The sequence below is a fragment of the Hemicordylus capensis genome, chromosome 2, assembly GCF_027244095.1.
Source record: "Hemicordylus capensis ecotype Gifberg chromosome 2, rHemCap1.1.pri, whole genome shotgun sequence".
In the NCBI taxonomy this organism is placed as follows: Eukaryota; Metazoa; Chordata; class Lepidosauria; order Squamata; family Cordylidae; genus Hemicordylus; species Hemicordylus capensis.
In genome coordinates, this window is record NC_069658.1 from 95,904,358 (window position 1) to 95,927,971 (window position 23,614).

The window sequence follows — 23,614 nt, forward strand, 5'->3', positions numbered from 1 at the left end:
AGGTGATTAAAACTCATTCCTTATAAAAACTTGCCTAAGCTTCAAATTTCTATGATAAAAATGTGTTTGGTTGTATTTTTTTCTTTCAGTCCCCTAAGATGGTACTTAGCACAAAATTTCACGCCTTGAGCTATCCTTCTTCCTTTTTTAGCTGCTCTTTGCAGAGGTACAGAATTAATGAGTAAGCACCTAGTATATTTACTGTTAAGATTTAATGCCACAGTCAGGAACACAGGAAGCTGCCATATACTGAGTCAGACCATTGGCCTATCTAGCTCAACATTGTCTTCACAGACTGGCAGTGGCTTCTCCAAGGTTGCAGGCAGGAATCTCTCTCAGCCCTATCTTGGAGAAGCTGCCAGGGAGGGAACTTGGTACCTTCTGCTCTTCCCAGAGTGGCCACATCCCTTGAGGGGAATATCTTACAGTGCTCACACTTCTAGTCTCCCATTCATATGCAACCAGGGTGGACCCTGCTTAGCTAAGGGGACAAGTCATGCTTGCTACCACAAGACCAGCTCTCCTCTGGTAAAGTATAAGGAGACCTCTTGGCTCTCTGACACTTTGGAACCTAAGAGCAGTGCTGGACCGTAATGCCATTTTAATGCTCCTGCAATGCTAATGTAACACCACTAATGTTTTTAAATTCACTGGAACCACCTTGAGCTCTATGATGAAAGGTGGTTCCATAACTGTTTTCATAGTCATTTATTTTATTTAATTTTAATTTTATTTTAATTTTTAAATTAAATTTAATTTTTATTTATTTATTCATTCATTTGATTGATTGATTTTTATACCGACCAATTTAAAAACATCTTAAAAAACAAACTATCAAAACAATTAAAACCCTGAAAACCAGGTTAACATTAAAACACTTAAAACTAATTAAAAACCCTGAAAGGCCAGGCCAAACAGATGGGTTTTAAGGGCTCTCTTGAAGGTCAGTAAAGAATTAAGATTACGAATTTCTGCTGGGAGTGCATTCCACATCCCAGGAGCAGCTACAGAGAAGGCTCGCCTCTGAGTCACCACCAAACAAACCGGTGGTAACTGGAGACGGACCTCCCCAGATGATCTTAACATGCGGTGGGGATCATGTAAAAGAAGATCATGAAACATAAACAAACTTGTTGGAATATTGTGTTAGAACAGCAAATGCTACACCTGGTCCTAAGCGTTTATTGTGCTGGTACATTAAGTCTAAAATTGGTATAAAGCACTTTAGATCAGGAGTAGGCAACCTTGGTTTTCTAGCTACTGTTGAACAACTCCCATCATCCCCAGCCGCACTGTAAGAGGGGAAAAAATCAAGCTTAGCTACCGAAAATGGTGACCACACTGCTTAAAATGGGTTTCTAACTGGAAAATCTTTGGACCTCCAGAATGAAAGAAAATAATGTATGCTCTAAGTTCAAATTTTACCATTCAGATAAGCATTCTGAACATCAATGGCCTTAGTAGACTGGTCATCTGTTGAGCAATGGGAATGATGAGAGGGTGAAACAAATACTTCCAACATCCCTTTGGTCAGGCCAGGTTCAAACATCATACTCCGGCTTCTTACACTAACATTCTCACAGCCTGGGTACAGATTTGTAATACTTACTGAAACTGGATCAGAGAAAAATAAAAGAAAGATTACGAACGTTGAACAATAATGTGGAATTAAAAATGAGAGCAGATTCAAATTAAAAACCAGAAGAGAGTAGATTAAAAAAGAAGATAGGCACTCAGTACTATTCTCAGTTTCTAGGCATAATCTCTTTTAGGATTTACAAGTGTGCAGCAGCCAATCACAACAAAAGCTATCTGTCTTCCATGGAGAAGAATCAACTGTTTGGAATAACAACTGGTGACATGGGAAATGTTTATAACATGCCCAGTTAGGCATAAAATAAAATTAGACTAGGGATGTGCATGAACCTCCTTCACCTTCGAAATTCATTTTCGAACCACGCACAGGTTCGAAAATGAATCGGCTCAAAGTTCTACAAACTGGTTTGTGCCAACCATGAACAGTTTGGCGGTTCAAGGGTGGGGCAGGGACAGCAATGGCAAGCAGCACCTTTAAAAGTGAACAGAGCAGGTCCTTACCCATGTGCTGCTGCTGCTCCATGCAACTTTCTGATACTGCGGCACTCCCCTCAGCAGCCTGCGGAGGTGGTGTGGCACTGACATGCATTTGGCCTCCACACATGAGCAGAAGGAGTTTGCATGGTCAGCAACACCATGCTGACCAAACAAATGGCTTCCTCGCATATGTATAGGTGCTGGTGCTGCACTGACACTGCACGCGGGCTGCTGGGGGGAGTTCCGCAGCAGCAGGAAGGTGCATGGAGTGGCTACACACAGTTAAGGACCTGCTCTACTCACCGCCCTACCCGGTGCTGTTCTTGAACTGCTAAACTAGTTCATGGTTGGCACAAATCAGCTTGCAGAACCATGAATCAATTCTTATTCAAACCTGTGCATGGACTGTGCATTGGGCACATCCCTAATTAGAGCTTCCCAAATGGATGCCAAGGCCGTATTTATTTTTAACTGTTTACTTGTTAGGACAACATTTTAAAGGCCCTAACAAGGCCTTGTTTTCCCATTATCACAGCAGGGGTTTCAATTAACAGATTTATATAGATATTCTCTAATATTGACTAATCATATTCTATTCAAAATGTGGTCTTTGCTTTGCACTGTACAAAGCATTCCCAAAGCTTGTGCAGCACAAGCAATTGTGTCTAGGAAAGACAAAGAGGATGTTTATGTTTCTGGAGGAAAATCTTAGTGTGCATATAGAAGAAATACTTGTACACTGCTGAGAAGTAATTTTGATTGTAGTCTAATGCATATAACCTCGAGAATTCTAATAGATGATACAGGCATTTCTCAAATATATTCATAGCAACCATGAAAGTACTAAGGAATATAGCAATCTTGTATTCAGCTAGCCTCCCCTAGTGGTCAAAAAGAATTAATCTCTCTTTGAGAACTGACATTAATGAAGGCGTAAATTAATTCAGGTTTCAATTAATAACATTTTATTATACTATGAATATATCACTTTTGTAAATATTCTCATGCATTTGCACTTTTTCAGAATTGTTCTTTAAAGAACATAAATGAACTAGGCAAGAAGGGAGAACTGGCAAGGAATTAATTTTATCCTCCTTTTAATGTAAACAGTACTATCCAGTAGAATGTTTTTCCTCCTTTGAAATGGAAGGAGAGAGAGAGAGGGAGGAAGAGATGTAATCAGACTGGAGTTCCTTTTTTCCAGGGAGACAAGGACATCCCAGATATTCCAGTTTGTTCACATGCCTTGAAGAAGATTACAGGCTGGAATGGCAACCATGATGCCTGGGCATCAATCAATCTTTATTATGGTCTTCGACCAGCATAACGTAAAAGGGATGATTACATAAAAGAACAAATATTAAAAGCTTGTGGATAAATGACTAAATACAAGATACAAATCTATTTTAAGGCCATAAGAGACTAAAATAGGTAAAATACAAAATAAAACTATGTTTATAAAGGAGTAAATATTAAAAGCCTGTGGGTGAATAACACCACAAGCATATACTAAAAAGCTATAAAAAATCAGGGAAAAATAAAACAGCATCATAGAAAGAGGCAAAAATGCATTATAATGACCTATAAGAGGCATTAAAAAGTTATGAAAAGACATATACAATCATACAGGAGTAACTATAGTCATGATAGAAGTTTTAGAGCAGGATAAGAAGCCGGAATGCTGTAGAGTTGTAGGAGTGCAAGGCTGCTATGAATTGCTCTGAGGCAGAAGGCATGCAGAAATGAGTCCATAAAGTCAGTTGCTGGACAGGAGGACATCAACCACCAGATTTTAATCGCTGCCGCACAGAACCTGGTAACTCAGTAGATGCCTGGGCATAAGATTTCATCTTCCTCCATTCTTACTGAGTAACATGTTCCATTAGTTAAGACTGCCTACAAAGAATACAGAAAACTGCACTGCATGGTAAAGTGGGATATAAAGCTCTTCACCCAAGAGTTACTGAATGATGAAGTTCTTTATTTTTTCACTAAATTATGAACTTTATTACTAAAACCAACCAATGCAACATGGTGGGAACTGGGCTCCATTTTCTATTTGATGTTCAGTCAAAGGAGCAACTGGAGGCAACTCAGTACATCAAGTAAGCATTTTATTTGTAGATCCACCAGGATACAACAGCTCCAGCTTCTGGCTTCCTTATGAGTGAAGCAGCTGGTTGCGTGTAGAGAGTTTATATAATGGGATGGTGCCCAGCCCTGGAGTACAGGATTTATTTATCTAGCATACCTGTTGCTGAATATCTGTCAGCTGATACTCCAGATATTCCAGCTAACAGAAATACTTTTTTTTTTTTAAGTAAAAAAAGGACCCAAGTAATCCTCATCTCATCTCATCTCATCTCATCTCACCCTTAGCCCCAGATAAAAGAGGGAAAAGGATTGGGAATAAAATCCCAAATATATAAACTAGACTGATGAAGGCAGGATAAGCAAGCTCTGAAAAAGAAGAAATCTTGCTTTACCAGCCATGTAGAAGTTTCAAAATGTAGATAAGTGAGGTCTGATAGACCATGTATACTTAGAAGCCTTTGATAAAAGGACTTTGTCAAAAGTCTAAGAAAAGCTACAAGGCATGAACATACATCTTCTTCTGGATCAATAACTGGTTACAAGTCAGCAAGTGGAAGGTAGGGATAAACAAAGAATTCTCAGAACAGAGGTAAGTTAACAGTAGAATCCCTTAAGATCTGTGTGGAACTGGTGTTATTCAAATTATCCATTTTTAGTTTTGGAAGATGACCACCAAGGTAGGGATGTGCACGAATCACTATTTGAAGAATAATTTGAAGAACACATCCCTGGCACCCTTAAAAGGGAGGAGAGCAGGTCCACACATGCTCCTCCTCCACTCGCCCACAGCTTCTTGTTTAGACGGTGCCTCCCCCATTGTGTGTCTACTACAGTGTGTCCCCCATAGTCCCCCATAGTGTGTCTACCACGGCACTCTTTCCAGCTGCCATCACACCACCTGAACAGGAAGCTGCAGGCAAGTAGTGGAAGAGCAGGTATCATCCCTTTTAAAGGTGCCAGGGATGTGTTGTGAATCGCTCTTTGAATTGTGATTCATGCACATCCCTACACCAAAGATGTATTTTCATGGTTCATTGTGTACTTGGGTCTCCAAGGAGCCCTACTTCACACTCTTAGAACCACTGCTATGAAAGATCTATCCCATAAAACCACATATGCACAGTCACTATTCATTTGTTGTGGAGGCTCAGCAATATTTACTAAAGGGTGGACATCCGTTGCAGGAATATTACATTTGCACTCAAAAAAGTAAATTGTCATAATGAGTGGCGACATCACTAGGGATAAATGAAATAATCACTCCTCTCCATACCCATCATGAATTGTGAGGCTATACTGCTTGAGTGGCAAATAGTACTGTTGAATACCAGCAAGGTCTAAAATCTCTTTTGCTCTGCCATTTCATGAACTTCCATTTTAAAAATTCATTTTTTGTAAAGGGATATACATTAGGGGTGTGCACGGAACTGGCTGGCCCGGTTCGAGTCTGGAGTGAATTCGAACCTGACCGGCCAAGTTTGGTCCGGCCCCCATCGAACCGCCCCCGGTCCGGTCCAGGGGGGTTTGTGAATTTTTTTAAAATTTAAAAAATAAATTAAAAATACCTCTAGCCCCTTCGGGGGGCTTCCTGTAGGCCACGGAGAGGGAGGTCCACGAAGGTTCCCCTTCCCCCGCCGGCCTCTTAAATCACTGCCATGGCTGGGGAAAATGCTTCATTTTGGTCCATTCTGGCCTCCGTAAGTGTGTGCGGCAGCATTTTGGCCGCCACACATGCGCAAATGACCTCTGCGAGGCCCTGAATCATGCCAGGCCTCGCAGAGGCCATTTATGCATGCAGGTTGGTTTGCCAAAATAGCCACCATGTGTACTTACGGAGGTCCGAACGGACCAAAATGAAGCATTTTCCCGGGCTGCGGAGGTGATTTAAGAGGCTGGTGGGGAGGGGGAACCTTCGCGGACCCCCCGCAGCCTACAGGAAGCCCCCTGAAGGGCCTAGAGGTATTTTAAATTTACTTTTTAAATTAAAAAGAAAAACGGAAAAATTTGCGGACTTGTCCGTAGGTTCGGTTCCAGTCCGGATGGAACCGGGGTGGAGTTCGGTTCGATCCTGAACCCCTGGACCGAACCCTTGAACCGGTCCGCACATCCCTAATGTACATTTCATTAATGTACATTAATGCTGGTGCCCATTTCTGCCCCAAAGTTTTTTCTTCACAAAATGGTCAGCACAATCTTCTGTACAGCCCCCCCCCCACCCATGGAGATGGGAAACAGCATTACTGGAATGGATCCAGTTCTGTCAGGAGTATAGATCTGAATGAAAAAAATCTGTGTTATCAGCACTGCAAAGACAACACAACAAGCTTATTTTCCAAATTTGCAAAGGAACTGAAACAATAATTATTTTCATTAAATGTTACAAAATAGGAATCCTTACAGTACCTGATGGCTTATTAGATAAAGGTGAAGGAGGAAACCTGACTGAGTTTGTAGAGGAAAGCCTTGGTCTGCGCCTTCTGAAAAAGCTTCTCAGGAGGCCACACTTTAGAGATTCCACAAGAGCAGTTTTTCCAGATGCAGAGTGGCCAAAGAGTTTAAGTTTTATTCTGGGCTGTAAATTATGAGTTGCTCTAAGATGCTGGATGAACAGTGCTCTGTGTGTGTCCTAAAAGTGAAAGCAAAACACAAAATAGACAATGATTATGAAGATAAGTGTGTGTGTGTATGTGTCATGGTACATTTCAGAACATATTTTCTAAAGAGAGGCCATGCAGGAATTAACATTCTGATTAATATTTGGGATAACTGTATGCAATTGTATATAAATGCTGATATTCTTCTTGACAATAGTGTAACCATGTTATAAGCAACTTCAGTCCTATTGAATGGAAAGATGTTTCACATCGGCAGGACACCCCCATTCAGCAGGCGGTGTCATCTCTGCTTCAATTTCCCTTTCAACTTTGATTTCTCCATTTTTTGCTCAACAGGCTCAATTGGAGGCTTATTCATATGGATAAGTAGACTTCACTTGCTTACTTCACTGCATAGTGAATGTGCCATCTGCCTAGTTATTGTTCAGCACTATTTTGCTCTAGTCCTATATCCTACATCCTATATTGTTCTTTTCATCCTATCAGTCTGCAAGTTTCTTGCCAACATCATACTTTCATGATCTTCATTAATCATTTCCCCTGCCCCACAAAAGCGTCAAGGTCTCCATATACCCCAAGCTATTATTATTTATTAGATTTCTATACCGTCCTTCCAAAAAATGGCCCAGGGAGGTTTACATTAAAACCTAGGCCCTGAGGCCAATAATTCACAAATATTCAAGCCTCTTTCATACTTCCAGTGGTGGAGGACTGGGATTGTGCCCGCTGTTCTTACTCTCAACATCCATGTGTTGTATTTCTGTACACAGGCTGTACATACATAGGCTGTTTCTATGCAACAGAACACTGATTTTTGCAGGATGCCAGACTGCATGAAGACTCTGAGCATTCAGGTACAGTCAGTGCATAGTTGTGGGTGGGGACAATGGGTGGGAATATTGTACTACTCCCCCTTTATGCAGCTGCAACACCAACTGAAAAGGGCTTCAATCTTGAGCCAGCTATGGAGTTAAAATTATATGACAACAGAAATGTGCTCATTTGTGTTTCTATAAAATGGCAGTCTCGGGGCCAGACTAGAGACAACTTCAAATATGTCTTTCCCTTCCATCTTTGCATGTTTGTTTTTTCAATAGCAGCTGCAGCTTCCAATCACTTTGGGGCCATGGTACACAAGGAGCGGGTGTTTAATGCATTCTCTCATGCTGGGGTCCCAATGAAAACCACTCTCCCAAACAATTTCCCTCCCATGAAGTACCTGCTCTGAGGAGGATGCAATATTCATTGGGACGGTGGCAGAGGGGAAAAGGTTGACTACATTGCTGTGATCCCAGTTCAGATTTCTCTCTCTCTCTCTCTCTCTCTCTCTCTCACACACACACACACACACACCAGTTTCTGGTACCATTCACAACATCAAAGTTAGAGATGTTGGAATGATTAATTTTCTAGCTTTAACTCAAAATTTTGGGCATTCTCTAACATTACAGTGAGAACTAAAATTTCAGGTAATTACTAGGCAATTATTGTTTTTGCCCAGTGTTACTTTCATACTGTTTTTTAAATGCAACAATTCAAGCGCAAGTGATAAAGCAAAATAAAGTTGGACTCTTCATTTTTTCACCTTTTTTAGCCTTGTAAGCAGACTTGCTACATGTTCATGCTGTTCTGCTCTAGCCAGATCTTCTGCTGTTTTTCCATCCTGTTAGAAGACAAGTTATTAGTTACAATGACTTCTAGAAGAAAAATGTATGTACCAGTTGTTTGGTCTAGGACTGTAAATAAAACTTGACTTGACTATGTACCATTGTTCCATAATCCTCAGGGTGATAAGAAAATCAATGCTGTCATAAGAAAGGATTAGGAGGAAAAAAATTCAGTAGAAAGGAAATCCTGGCTGTAATCTTTAATCTGTTTAGCATTTAAGAAAAGACAGACAAACAGACAGACAGACACAAAATGCTTTTTTGAAGCTATGCATTTCTGGTATTGGATATTAACTATATGAGCCTCTAGAAGGGGAGAAGACGATTTGTTGATGCATATTTAATAGGAAGCAAGAAGAAATGAACAGTGTTCAAATAAAATGCAGGCTGTTATTCCACCCATTTCTGGCCATTAAAGTGGCTTACAATTAAAACATTATTAAAATAAAAGTAAACGCATACAATAAAACTGACAGCAGCCAAAGCAGGAAACACACAAAAACTGATATTAGCAGCAGTTTATATTAGATATGAGAAAGAAAGTGAAAAACTGGTTACTGGATCTACCATCTTAAAGGGGGGGGGGAAACATGACTGCAGCTTTAAACAGCTTAAGCAAACTCTTGAGAAGAGCAAATCCATCTCTGGCATTCTGCCCTTGACTATTAATTACCCACATTTCATAGGCCAGCAGTTTAATACGAAATGAGCCATAAGAAAAATGGCTTACTGCCGCAAATCTCTTAGGACTATATTAATGCAACTATTTTGTGCAGTGTTATACCTTGATGATCTGGCAGGTTTCATTCAAGCAAAGACTCTTTGCTTGACGTTCAGTAGTAGAAAAACATGTTCTATATTTCTACTTCTTCCTAAAACAGAATTGCATTTTGGAATGGAGACCAATGTGGCCCAACTGATCGTGTGTTAGCAAGGTTTAAATTAAATAGAGGCTAAGAGAAAGAAAGAAAGAAAGAAAGAAAGAAAGAAAGAAAGAAAGAAAGAAAGAAAGAAAGAAAGAAAGAAAGAAAGATCAGGACTGAAAACAAAGTGCTGATTCCCTACCAGATAGAAGCCCTATCTCATCTATCCAAAAGTGTGCTACCGTAATTCCACTTATACACCCCTTAAACTACTTACTTCTTTAAATGCATGCTATAACTATCCCTTACTGTAAGCATTAAAGAGTGCTAACAATAATATGTAAAAGCAGGGGTTTGTTTGTTTTTTGGTCACCCTCTCAGCACAAGTTTATGATGCAGACTGAGTGGTGGTTCTAATCCACGCTACCAAATGCAAATATGGAACATAGGGGTGCTAGTTATATCAGAGTATTAAATTCAAGTAAATGGTTACAATCTTCTATTAGGGATGTGCATGGACCGCGGAGGGGTGTTGCTTTAAAGGCGGGGTGTGTGTGTACTTACCCTTCCTGCCGCTTTCCCCCCTCCGGCGCTCCATTTTAAAGCAGAATCTTCGGGGCAGCAGTGTTCCACCCTGCCGCCCCTGCCCCTTTGTTCCCTTTTAAAAGCGGAAGTAACTTTTGCGCATGTGCCCGCCGCCACTGTGCACGGTGCGCATGTCACAGTGACGTGTGTGATGCGCACACGGCGGTGGCAGGTGCATGTGCGGAAGTTACTTCTGCTTTTAAAAGGGAACAAAGGGGCAGGAGTGGCAGGGAGGAACGCTGCCGCCCCGAAGATTTTGCTTAAAAATGGAGCACCGGAGGGGGAAAAGCACCCCCCCCACCCTTAAAGCAACACACACCCCCAGTGTCAGACCAGCGAACCGGTTCGCAGGCCTCTAACATGGCCTGAGAACCGGTTCATGCACATCTCTATCTTCTATGTGTGCCAACAGTGTTCTTTTTATCTATGTATACATATTACAGGAGACCTTCATTATCCACGGCTTCACGAATCACAGTTTCATGTAACTGTGGATGGGATTTAGAGACCCAGTTTCTTTATCTGCAGCATGAAATATAGGCAATTTTCACCTATCTGCAGTTCCTGAGTGGACAAAATGAGTTCTGATGTCATTTGTGGCTGCTATTTTGAAGCAGAGCCATTTTGTGGCTTTCTTTGTTTTGTTTTTAAAAAACAGTTTCAAAGAAAAAATAAGGGGTTGGGGGGGCATTCCTGGAGACCAAGGTACTATACTTTCCTGCCCCATTCCTGCTTTTAAAATGTCCCCCCCACCAGAGTAAGGAACCTAATCCCTGGATTCCCATAGGGGGTAAGGTGTCTTTATTCGCAGTTTCCATATTCATGCTAATTGGTGGGAATGGAACCCCCACAAATAATGAAGACTGCCTGTAGAATAAATGCTAGAAACATGGTAAATGTCCACCCATCTGCCTGATAATGCTTTTCTTCTATGTTCATGTGATATTACTCCCTCCCCCCAAATACAGTCCTGTTTCAATCAAGCTGCAGTACCAGAACCAGTGTATCTCTGGTTCCCAGAGAGGGGGAGAGCATGCGTGTGTGAAGTGGGCAGCTCACAACACATTTGAAGAATGCTTGATTCTGGTTCAGCCAAGACTGCTGTGTATAAGAATATAAGAACAGCCCTGCTAGATCTAGTCCCAAGCCCATCCAGTCCAACATCCTGCTTCACACATTGGCCCACCAGATGCCTCTGGGAGGACCAAAGGCAAGAGGTGAGGGCATGCCCTCTCTCTTGCTGTTGATCCTCTGCAACTGGTATTTAGAGGCATCTTGGCCTCTGAGGCTGGAGGTGGCCTATAGCCACCAGACTAGGAGCCATTTATAGACTTGTCCTCCGTGAATTTGTCTAAGCCCCTTTTAAAGCTATCAAAAGCTATAGTGGCCATCACCACATCCTGTGGCAGAGAATTCCACAGATTAATTATGCATGGTGTGAAAAAATACTTCTTTTTGTTGGTCCTAAAGTTCCCGGCCTTCAGTTTCATGGGATGATTCAAGTGTTGTGAGAGAGGGAGAAAAAATTCTCTCTGTCTACTCACTCTACTCCATGCATAATTTTATACACCTCCATTATGCCTCCCTGTAGTTGCCTCTTTTCCAAACTATAAAGCCCTAGATGCTGTAGCCTTGCCTCATAAGGAAGATGCTCCAGGCCCCTGATAATCTTAGTTGCCCTCTTCTGCACCTTTTCCAGTTCTACAATTTCCTTAAGATACAGTGACCAGAACTGCATGCAGTACTGTATTCCAAATATGGCCACACCATTGTATAAGGGCATTATCCAAATGATTCCTACATGGAATTTGCCTTTTTCACAGCTGCCGCACACTGAGTTGACACTTTCAATAAGCTGTCCACCATGACCCCAAGACCTCTCTTTTGTTCAGTTGCTGACAGCTCAGACCCCTGCATCAGTGTATATGTGGAGTAGGGTTTTTTTTGCCCTAATATGCATCACTTTACAATTGCTTACATTGAACTACATCTGCCATTTTACCACACACTCCCCCAGTTTGAAGAGATCCTTTTGGAACTCCTCACAATCGGCTGTGGATTTCACTACCCTAAATAGTTTAGTGTCATCTGTAAATTTATCCACTTCACTGTTTACCACAAGTTCTAGATAATTTATGAGCAAATTAAAGAGCACTGGTCCCAGTACAGATCCTTGGGAGACCCTACTTCTTACTTCCCTCTATTGTGAAAACTCTCCATTTACTCCTATTCTATATTTCCTGTCCTTCAACCAGTTACCAATCTACACATGAACCTGTCTCCTTATACCAAGACTGTTAGGTTTACCCTAGAGCCTTTGGTGGGGAACTCTGTCAAAAGCTTTTTGGAAGTCCACGTATACTATGTCAACTGGTTCACCTTTCTTTATCCACATGCCTGTTGACACTTTCAAAGAACTCCAAAAGGGCAAGACTTGCCCTTACAGAAGCCATGCTGGTTCCCCTTCAGCAAAGCCTGTTCTTCTATATGTTTAATAATTTTGTCCTTAAGTACGCTTTCCATCAATTTACTCGGCACAAAAGTTAAGCTAACTGGCCTGTAATTTCCTGAATTCCCCCGGATCCCTTTTTTAAAATCAGAGTTACATTAGCTATTTTCTAGTCCTTTGGTACAGAGACTGATTGTAGGGACAATTTACATATTTTTGTTAAATCAGCAATTTAACCTTTGAGTGCCTTAAAAACTCTTGGGTGGATGCCATCTGGCCCTGGCGATAGTTTTTATAGGTGGTTTAGAACATCCTCTCTTGTCACCTCAAATTGGCCCAGTTCTTCACTCCAAGCTTGAAAAGCCAGTTCCGGAGTGGGTATATGGTCAGTATTCTCTGCCGTGAAGAAAGATGCAAAAAACTCATTCAGCTTCTCTGTAGTATCCTTCTCCTCTTTAATTATCCCTTTCCTCATTTAAGGCTCCAATTGTGTTCCTGGCAGGTTTTCTGCTTCTGATATATTTAAAGAAGTTTCTGTTATTCCTCTGGACACTTAGGATCATAGGAAGCTGCCATATACTGAGCCACACCATAGGTCCATCTAGCTCAGTATTGTCTACACAGACTGGTAGCAGTTTCTTCAAGGCTGCAGGCAGGAATCTCTTACAGCCCTATCTTGGAGATGCCAGGGAGGGAACTTGCAACCTAGATGCTCTACCCAGATGCTCTTCTATCCCCTAAGGGGAATATCTACGGTGCTAACACATGTAGTCTCCCATTCATATGCAACCAGGGTGGACCCTGATTAGCTAAGGGGTAAGCCATGCTTGCTACCACAAGACCAGCTCTCCTCCACAACCATTCTTCATTCTAATTTTCCTGTTTCCATGCACTACTGTGCATACTCCTCAGGAAAGGTACTGGCAGTGCTGGTTACTTACTGGACACTACTCTTTAATGTGCCATCCTAAATGTATTTTGGACACCACAGAGTCATATAGATACAAAATTTTGTGCTCATGATACTTTAGAAAATTTATAATGGGCCTGAAACCAACATTCAGCATAATAATATGGCCTTGCTCTACTTACGTCATTAAAGATGTGGCATATATTTCTCCAAACCACTTTGTGCACTTTTATAGCAGTGCATTATTGTAGGGCTGGGGTGTTTTGAGCAGGAAGGCCAAAGGCGCCAGAAAGGGTCTAGTTTCTAGTGTCTCACTGGAGGGATGATTGTAACTGTTTAGCATTTAAACAGATATATTCATCCAAGAGGGCTGGAAGCAAGAAAGATGCAGCAGATAGGCAGGCAGACAAATAAGGAGAGAGGCAGGCTAGAGATGGATTCAGGTTGAAAACAGAGAGATGGGCAAGAAAAGCCAAGACCAGTGTTTTATAACTACCTCCCTTGCAATCATGAAGAAATCTTACGCTGGTTTAACTAAGGCCAGAGGTGTAACTGTAAGAAGGAGTCTAATGAGGGTGTGGCTAAAATATAAAAAATGGCTGGAACCTAAAACTCCATGGGTATCTCCGATCAAAGCTTTAACACGTAAAGAAGTAAATATGCAATTGCAATGGGGTACTTATAGGGATCTGTTATATTTTCAAGAAAAGGATTGTAAGCTAAAAAGTTTAACTGAATTACAAAATTTGGTTAGAGATTGGTTTCAGTACCATCAGTTAAATGAAGTATATAAGAAGGATCTTAAAGTTGGATTTGAGGATCAGATGTCGAGATTTGAGAAGGAGCTATGTGAAAATGATGAAAAATTAGTTTCTAAAATGTATAAGCTCTTGCTTTTAGAGGAAACAAGAGACGAAGTGGTTAAAATGACTATGGTAAAGTGGGCTCAAGATGTGGGGTGCAATATAGAAATGGCAGCCTGGGAAAAATTATGGAAAACTGATTTGAAGTTTACTGCATGTTATGCTTTAAAAGAAAATTACTATAAAATGATGTATAGATGGTATTTGACACCAAAAAAACTGGCACTAATGTATAAAAATGTTTCAAACAAATGCTGGAAATGTGGACACTCTGAAGGAACCTTTTTTCATATGTGGTGGACCTGTAGGAAGGCTAAGGCCTATTGGGACATGATATATAATGAGTTAAAGAAAATATTTAAAATGACATTTCCTAAGAAGCCAGAATCCTTCCTGCTGGGAATAACACAAGGAGTATTTTCTACAGCTAATTTAACATTTTTTATGTACGCTTCCACGGCGGCCAGAATAATATATGCACAGAAATGGAAGAGTAATGAACTCACATTCTGTATCAGGCATAATTTAATTCTGTTTCTTTTGGGAAATATATGCTGCCTGTTGGGTTCTTTGAAAGCTTGATATGAAGTGTATCAGAATCAATTATGAACACAAACCAAATATCACTGATTTGCATGTATGGTTACTAGCAATGTGCTGTGGAAAATATGTGAGAAATACTACTCGAAAGTACATATTAATATTAGCTAATGTTCCATATTTTTTATTCTATCTTATTTTTTTTAACATTTATATCCTGCTCTTTCAAGGAGCCCATCATGATTGACTCTTCATGTGTGATCCCCCCTTATTTTTGTTTTTATGCTGTTTTCTTTTTAGCTTAACTTAAATAAAGAAGCAAAAAGGAATGCCTTGAGTAATCTTTGAAATTAGTATAATTTACAGTGAGGGAAATAAGTATTTGATCCCCTGCTGATTTTGTCCGTTTGCCCTCTGACACAGAAATGACCAGGCTATAATTGGAATGGTAGGTTTATTGTAGCTGTGAGAGACAGAATAACAACAAACAAACCCTCAAAAGCCCAGTGCCCAAAAGTCAGCAATGGATTTGCATTGTAGTGAGGGAAATAAGTATTCGATCCCCTATCAACCAGCAAGATTTCAGGCTCCCAGGTGTCTTTTCACTATATGCAGGTAACGAGCTGAGATGAGGAACACCCTCTGTAAGGGAGTGCTCCTAATCCCAGCTTATTACAGTACCTGTATAAAAGACACCTGTCCATAGAAGCAAGCAATCACTCAGCTTCCAAACTCACCACCATGCCCAAGACCAAAGAGCTGTCGAAGGATGTCAGGGACAAGGTTGTAGACCTGCACAAGGCTGGACTGGGCTACAAGACTATCGCCAAGCAGCTTGGTGAGAAGGTGACTACAGTTGGCACGATAACTCGCAAATGGAAGAAACACAAAATAACTGTCAATCTCCCTTGGTCTGGGGCTCCATGCAAGATCTCACCTCGTGGAGTTGCAATGATCATGAGAACGGTGACAAAGCAGCCCAGAACTACACGGGGGGAACTTGTCAATGATCTCAGGGCAGCTGGAACCATAGTCACCAAGAAAACAATTGGTAACACACTACGCCGTGAAGGACTGAAATCTTGCAGTGCCCGCAAGGTCCCCCTGCTCAAGGCAGCACATGTACAGGCCCGTCTGCAGTTTGCCAATGCACATCTGAATGATCCAGAGGAGAACTGGGCGAAAGTGTTGTGGTCAGATGAGACCAAAATCGAGCTCTTTGGCATCAACTCAACTCGCCGTGTGTGGAGGAGGAGGAATGCTGCCTATGAGCCCAAGAACACCATCCCCACCGTCAAACATGGAGGTGGACACATTATGCTTTGGGGGTGTTTTTCTGCTAAGGGGACAGGACACCTTCACCGCATCGAAGGGACGATGGACGGGACCATGTACCATCAGATCTTGGGTGAGCACCACCTTCCCTCAGCCAGGGCATTGAGAATGGGTCGTGGATGGGTATTCCAGCATGACAATGACCCAAAACACACAGCCAAGGCAACAAAGGAGTGGCTCAAGAAGAAGCACATGAAGGTCCTGGAGTGGCCCAGCCAGTCTCCAGACCTTAATCCCATAGAAAATCTGTGGAGGGAGCTGAAGGTTTGGGTTGCCAAACATCAGCCTCGAAACCTTTCTGACTTGGAGAGGATCTGCAAAGAGGAGTGGGACAACATCCCTCCTGGGTTGTGTGCAAACCTGGTGGCCAACTACAAGAAACGTCTGACCTCTGTGATTGCCAACAAGGGTTTTGCCACCAAGTACTAAGACATCTTTTGTGAAGGGATCGAATACTTATTTCCCTCACTACAATGCAAATCCATCGCTGACTTTTGGGCACTGGGCTTTTGAGGGTTTGTTTGTTGTTGTTCTGTCTCTCACAGCTACAATAAACCTACCATTCCAATTATAGCCTGGTCATTTCTGTGTCAGAAGGCAAACGGACAAAATCAGCAGGGGATCAAATACTTATTTCCCTCACTGTATATTAAGCACGTCTAATTCTGTATAAGTAGGGGCTTTGTTGTTTTTGTTAAAATTTTGAAAAAAATCATCTTCTCCATTGCAAGCTGGAGAATGGATTGATTTGCTTAACTTAAACATCAGAATGTAAATGTTGACTGTGGAAAGGGCTTCTCTCACTCTTATTAATAATCTATACCAGTCTAGTTTTAGTGCCCTGTGCCTATGCTGATCAAATAATAATAATATATAGGGGAGTGGTACTAAGCATCAACAATACAAAATCAATACCACTAAATGAACAAGTGTGAACTTGCAAAAAATACTCAGATTGCTATTCTGAAGTCAGTTTCTATCTCATGGCTTAAAGACAAGTCACCTGTCTCTAAGCCGTGACAGTCCATTAACATGTATAGGTGCATATTAAGGATTCTAATACCCTTGTCTTGAATAGCTTTCTGAAAGATGCATGGCAGATGTTGGGGGGGGGGGCCGGCGCAATTTCAGTGCTTGCCCTAGGCGCCGTTTTCCCTAGTTACGCCTCTGACTAAGGCTTTATTTAGAAGCAACTCACTTTTTCTCCTTCTCCCTTCCCTTATCTTTCTGACCCCACCCCCCACAATCTGTACAGGATCCCCACTGGAACCAATATCCAAATAACAAAACACAAAAGGTAACTAGATAGAGGACAACAACCAGCTATCTATTGGTCAGGCCAAACTACATATTTGCCAAAATGTTATTTTAAAGAGGAATGTTACAAACCAGAAGTGCCTCTTCTCCACAATAGGCAGCCATGGGGGCCACTGATCCTGACTGAGACTGTAGTGCATGGGGAAGCTAACTCTTTACTCTCATGCCATTCTCCCATTAAAAATTGTCCTGAATCTATATACCCCCAAATAATCTATTTGCTGCAAACTACTAGTGGAAGGGGGATTTCTAGCATGAAAATCGATGAGAGGAAAGAAACTTCATATGCTATGGCTCCAATCAGGATCACTCCTACTTACAGAGCCTTTTTTTTTTGCGGGGGGGGGCATGTTTGAAAATATGCTTCTGGTTTTAAGCACACCTCTTAAAAGCACACTTAGGTGAACATGTAATTTGGACCAAAGACTCACGCCTGGCCTTGAAGCATTTAATAGCCAGGCCCAGCCAAAGAGAACCAATGGGCTGTCTGAGAAAGAATTATTCTGTAGCCTGGGGGAGATAGTATTGTTTCTTTTACATCCATTTGCATGGGCTGGGACTGCATGGGGGTACTTGGGCTGAGAGCTGCCCCTGCAGAAAGCAGCATGGGGTGGCAGAGAACAAGTAAGGACCTGCTTTCCTCTTTCTTAAAGCTCCCACATGCCCCTACCACAAGATGCTCTAGCCACACTTCAGGCACATCCCTACCAGGTAATCCTACCAGGCAACCCATGATTGAATGCTGCCCCCCAGCAAATCTAAAATCCCCTGCATATAAACATCTAGCAAGCCAGAGAGATTACTAGAACCTTCTCCTGACGTGGTATCCTTCAGCAGGGATGGAACATTCAAACATACATTCACCACTTGTATTTTGAAAGCAGCAGAGTCCCAGGAGAAGTTACCACATGTCTCTGTGTGCAGAGATATATCTTTTTGAATATGTAGATTAGCTTTAAATCACTGTGAGAAGAGCTACACAATAAAGGTGGATTTTTTTTTTAAAGTGACATGGCAGGCTAAAAATAAGTGGTGATTTTTCTTTTTAGTAACAAAGCCTTGACAGCTTAAGATGAAACATATAATGTGCACACAATTTTGGCTAACCTTACTCTTGCAGAAAAATCATATATGTTACTTAAAGTGCAGGCAATGGTGCGTTTGATAGCTAGCTGTTTTTCACCAGTTCTTTAAGAATGCCAATTCCAGGAACATTACTCAATACAGAAAAAGACAGCAGGTGGTGCTGACTGGATGCAGTGGAGTAGATCGTCGTGACAAGTAGAAATTGCTTTAAAGTTCACCTGAAAGCCTGCTTATCCATTCAGTTTCCCTCCCACACATACATGCACACTGTGAAATATTATTCTTATTTTAGTGTAAAAGCTTTTTAGAGGCAGCTTTAAAAAAATCCACACAAAACTCAAATGGTATTTATAGGTTTTCATGACATATAGGAAAAATGGCTAACAAGTAACTTGCTAAAACCAAAGCAGCCAATTTCTCAGCAAGAATACACTTGGAGACTATATTTTAAATTAAATTTTAGTTTAACTGCTCATCAGAAAAGGCTGTATATTGTGTACAAGGCCTAGAAAACCTTTTTTTTAAACCAAGTGACCAGTTATAGCTCTGAAGCAGTTTATTCTTATTTCAACAAACAACTACAGACCTCACCATACCCTATTTTTTTTTTAACCACATAATATAATACCATACTAGGTCATACTCACAGAAGTTAAAGCTTCCACATTTGCTCCACTGAGGCAGAGGTATCTTACAACATCAAGAATCCCATTGTTTGCTGCCAGATGTAATGGTGTTCGCCCATACTATAAGAGGAAAATATTGTATTTGTTAAACATCTGAACAACAGAAAGGGGGGACTGGTATATGACAAACCCAACTAAGATTTTGATATTCTGTGGTTGTCTGGCAAACAAGAGACATAGTTTAACTGCTATAAAATAGCTAAGTGCCTGCCAATATGCCAGTTTCATTTTCTCTTTAATATTATACTTCCTGCAATTTAGCTACAAGATCACTCCAAGCATGGTCAGCAGGGAAGTACTTCATGCAATTCCCATTTACGTGAATGGAAACAGCACAATAGCACAAACAACTAGCAGGATGAATTATGACCCACGATGTGTGCTCCCAAATTCTAATTTTCAGCTCTTCTTAGCAGAAGTAAGCAGTTTTGTAGTGGCTGCTTCTAACAGTTGCACAGAGGATTTCTGAAAGGTGGACAGGAGATTTTTTGAGGCAAGTATTAAATATCCTAATGCGTTTCTGTGCTATACTAAAGAGACTTTCCAATCACTTGTGGAGAATAACCATATGAGAATCCTTTTAATATGCCTTTTAAAAGAATGTCATTATGGTTATTCTTGAGGGATTGAAAATTCTCCCTAAGGATATAAAAGAACTATTTGGTATACTTTGGAGCATATTAAAAAAGTGATAGATATTATTAAGTTTTTGTATTAATGCTTTTAGACGTTTCAGTAGATGAGTATATACAAGACTGAGTATGTACTTTAGTAAGAATTATTTGAAACATGTATATGGTTAACCTTTTATTGTATAGGGAGAGCTGGTCTTGTGGTAGCAAGTATGACTTGTCCCCTTAGCTAAGCAGGGTCTGCCCTGGTTGCATATGAATGGGAGACTAGAAATGTCAGCACTGTAAAATATTCCCCTCAGGGCATGGAGCTGCTCTGGGAAAAGCAGAAGGTTTCAAGTTTCCTCCCTGGCAGCTTCTCCAAGATAGGGCTGAGAGAGATTCCTGCCTGAAGCCTTGGAGAAGCCACTGCCAGTCTGTGAAGACAATACTGAGCTAGATAGACCAATGGTCTGACTCAGTATATGGCAGCTTCCTATGTTCCCTATGTTAAATAAAATGAATAAATAGTTTAGAGGCTTTTGCTCTCACAGACACAAAGGAACCTAACATGCAACTCATGTTACATGTTGAAGGCTTCTGTAGAACCTGGTCTTTCTAGACGTAGGTGGTGTTTGGGTAGAAACCTTTGTGCCATATCATGGCAACCAGTCAAATATCTTCAGCCATAAGATCAAGCCTTTAGCTGTATTAATGAAGCCCTTCTGCAAACAGTTTCTATCATGGCTCTGCATTAATTGCTCAATCAGTCAGGATTAAGCTAACACAAGGGGGCAGAGTGCTCATTATCATAAGCTTTTTACTTGGCAGCTGGCGACACTTACACTTAAAAATAATCCAAGTAAATGATTGCATAAGGTCAGCCAAAAATCCACAACTTTCCATGGCTTGTTGTTGTACAGAAGGTCACTGAGGTTTCGAGTGGCAAGACTATAACACAATATTATTTCATAGACTTAAAAAGCAACAATGTTTCTTAGAAGGAATGCAAAAATACCTGAACTTTTTAAATGTGTTATATAAAAAGTCCTAGCATTAGACTGGCATAGTTAGACACAAGCACACAGTATCGACAGCAAAGCCTTACAACTGATATTACAGACATCCAAATTATCACCAGGAAAAATATTTATTTATTATTCAAACTCCTACAAGAACAGCCATAATGGCTAGAATAAAAGCCATTTTATCTGGCTTTCCAGGGTTTTAAAACTGTTTTAAAATCATTTAAAACTGATTATATTGCCATAGTTTTTGATTGTTTTGTTGGTTCTAATTATGTCTCTATTTTGCTTGTTATGAACTGCCCAGAGCTGACAAATGGGGCAGTATAGATATATATTAAATAAAAAATGTTCAAACTGTTAACCATTGTATTTTCAATGTATATTTATTTACTATTCACCTGGTTTTCACAAAGCAGTAACAATCAGAATACACAAGACAAGATTAAATATACACTCTGGAAAGTCTGTACATGTTTTTGCAATGTGGTAAAGTGTGCCATCAAGTCAATTTCAACTCCTGGAGCTCCTAGACCTAGAGCTTTGTGGTTGTCTTCAGTAGAATACAGGAGGGGTTTACCATTGCCATCTCCAGCACAGTTTGAGATGATGCCTTTCAAGTACCTTCCTATATCACTGCTGCACAATATAGGTATTCCCCATAGTCTGGGAAACAATACCAGCAGGGATTTCTGGCAATCTTCTGATTGTTAGTCTAGCATTTCCCTGCTGCACCACTTAAGGTCGTTTAATGTGGTTAGTAGCAATCCTCTAATGTGTGCTGGAATGAAATTTGCCAAGTTGTATTTTTTTGCCAGTTTGTGATTAACTGCACGAAAGCCCGTCCAAAGAATTTACCCCTTTCTACTGTAAAAAGTGTGCAAAAGCATTCTTATATGCAGGGGTTACATCAACACTGCACATTTTTGCAATTCAAGTTTGCTTTACTTAATGCAACAACAACAGTTCGGCACTGCTGGAGGGAAAGTGAGTAGCTGGCAAGCAACGAGAAGGGGAGATGGCTGGAAGGGAACTATTTCCCAGTGGCTGCAACTGTCAAGGCAGATAGCTGCTACAGCAACCCAGATACTTTGGACCACATGGGTCTGTTTATGGCTTCTGTGTGAATTGGGTCTGTGTTTCAGAATCAGACCCTTATCTGAAATACAAAGGCATTTCAGATATTAAATATGCAGCTATGATGAAATCCAGCAACAACTGAATCAGTAACTAACAACTTTATGTGCAAATGTAAGTATATGTGAAGGAGTGATTCTGCAGCACAGACAGCTTCACTGAGTTGGGGAGGCAGGAGGATAGAATTTCTTTGGATTGACAGACTGGGCAAAGGGTGCCAATGGGGAGCACCTGCTCTCTACAGAAGTTCATATAAAATAAAATAAAGCTAACAAACAAACAAACAAACAAACAAACAAACAAACAACAAAGTGACACAGTAAGGGAAAAGAAAGGAATTGTAGTTCCCATTACAAGAACTGGACAATAGGTGATAGTGTCACTGGCTCAGCTACAGTCCATGAAGTACTCAGTTTTGCAATGGAAACACTAGCTATACGGAAAAATGATATTTTACATTTACAAGCGGGGTTGGGGGGGTGGGGGATGGCATTTTCCCAGCAACAGCAAAACTTGATGTCTGGGTTTCCTATCCTCAACTACCAATGCATTTATACAGTCAGTGCTCAAAGCAACAAAATTAATCATCTCAATAAACCCATGGCACTAACACTGATTTTTTCTTTTTACCTTATTTGTGATATCAATGTTACAGTTTGTCTCACAGAGTGCCATCACAATTGGGACATTCCCATCTTTACAGGCTACGTGAAGAGGAGTGTTCCCATGTCTATCTTGGAAATCTATAGAACTCCCCTGACGGATGAGTATCTTCACCACTTCCATTTGGCACCTTCGGACTGCAAGGTGAAGGGCTATGTGTCCATCCTAAATGTAACAACAACAAAAAGATTTTGCAGACAGACTGCATTATAAACAGTATTTCTAATAGTAATTTTCTATGTCTATATAAAGACAAACAAAATAATATGAAACAAATAAAAAACAGGGAGGCGTGGGCTGATGCCTCAGAAGAATCAGGTGTCCCACCTCCTCTCCCTTCATCCCCCCAACCCCGCTCATTATCTCTCCGCCAGTCAGGGAACTCTGTGTTATCACGTCTAAGGAATTTAACAGCTGGGGAACTGGGGTTTTCATCTGTGCTCATTTGTTTTTACTTAACTGTGTCACGTCTAAGGAATTTAACAGCTGGGGAACTGGGGTTTTCATCTGTGCTCATTTGTTTTTACTTAACTGAGGATGGTGTGTCACACCAAAATGTCTTATGGTTTTATGTTTACCAACTTTTACTTTTTCTTTGCAAGATAAAAGGTCTTTTTGTTGAGAGTTTGGAGTTAATATGCACATTGCATCACTGACATGTCAACTTATTTAAAGTAACTATACAGCATGTAAAGATCCATCTTTTACTGGTCTACCTTAAGCTTAATTTGCTATTCAGTCCTTTTGAGAGTCGGTCACATAAACCTAAACTGCAGATTGGCCCTAGGGTAAAGGTAAAGTTGTGCTGTTGAGTCGGTGTTGACTCCTGGCGACCACAGAGCCATGTGATTTTCTTTGGTAGACTACAGGAGGGGTTTACCATTGCCATCTCCCATGAAGTATGAGATGATGCCTTTCAGCATCTTCCTATATCGCTGCTCTGCCCGATATAGGTGTTTCTTGGGAAACATACCAGCAGGGATTCGAACCGGCAACCTTCTGCTTGTTAGTCAAGCATTTCCCCACTGCGCCATTAGGTGGCATGCATAGCCAACCTCAAAAGACTGGATCCAAACAAGAAAGAAGCTCAAGTTC

At 40.9% G+C, this 23,614-nt stretch overlaps 1 protein-coding gene across 5 annotated transcripts in view; it reads right to left on the bottom strand.

The window, feature by feature from the left end:
• Positions 1-23,614, bottom strand: part of DAPK1 (death associated protein kinase 1) — a 157,476-nt gene that overhangs the window by 11,948 nt on the left and 121,914 nt on the right. For 4 of the 5 annotated variants that reach the window (XM_053292217.1, XM_053292215.1, XM_053292214.1 and 1 more), the window contains 5 exons: positions 22,487-22,684; positions 19,045-19,143; positions 8,368-8,445; positions 6,571-6,793; positions 1,426-1,614 (listed from right to left, as the gene is read on the bottom strand). In XM_053292217.1, the coding sequence (XP_053148192.1) occupies positions 1,426-1,614; positions 6,571-6,793; positions 8,368-8,445; positions 19,045-19,143; positions 22,487-22,684 (787 nt within the window). The other variant, XM_053292219.1, reaches the window with a different exon arrangement.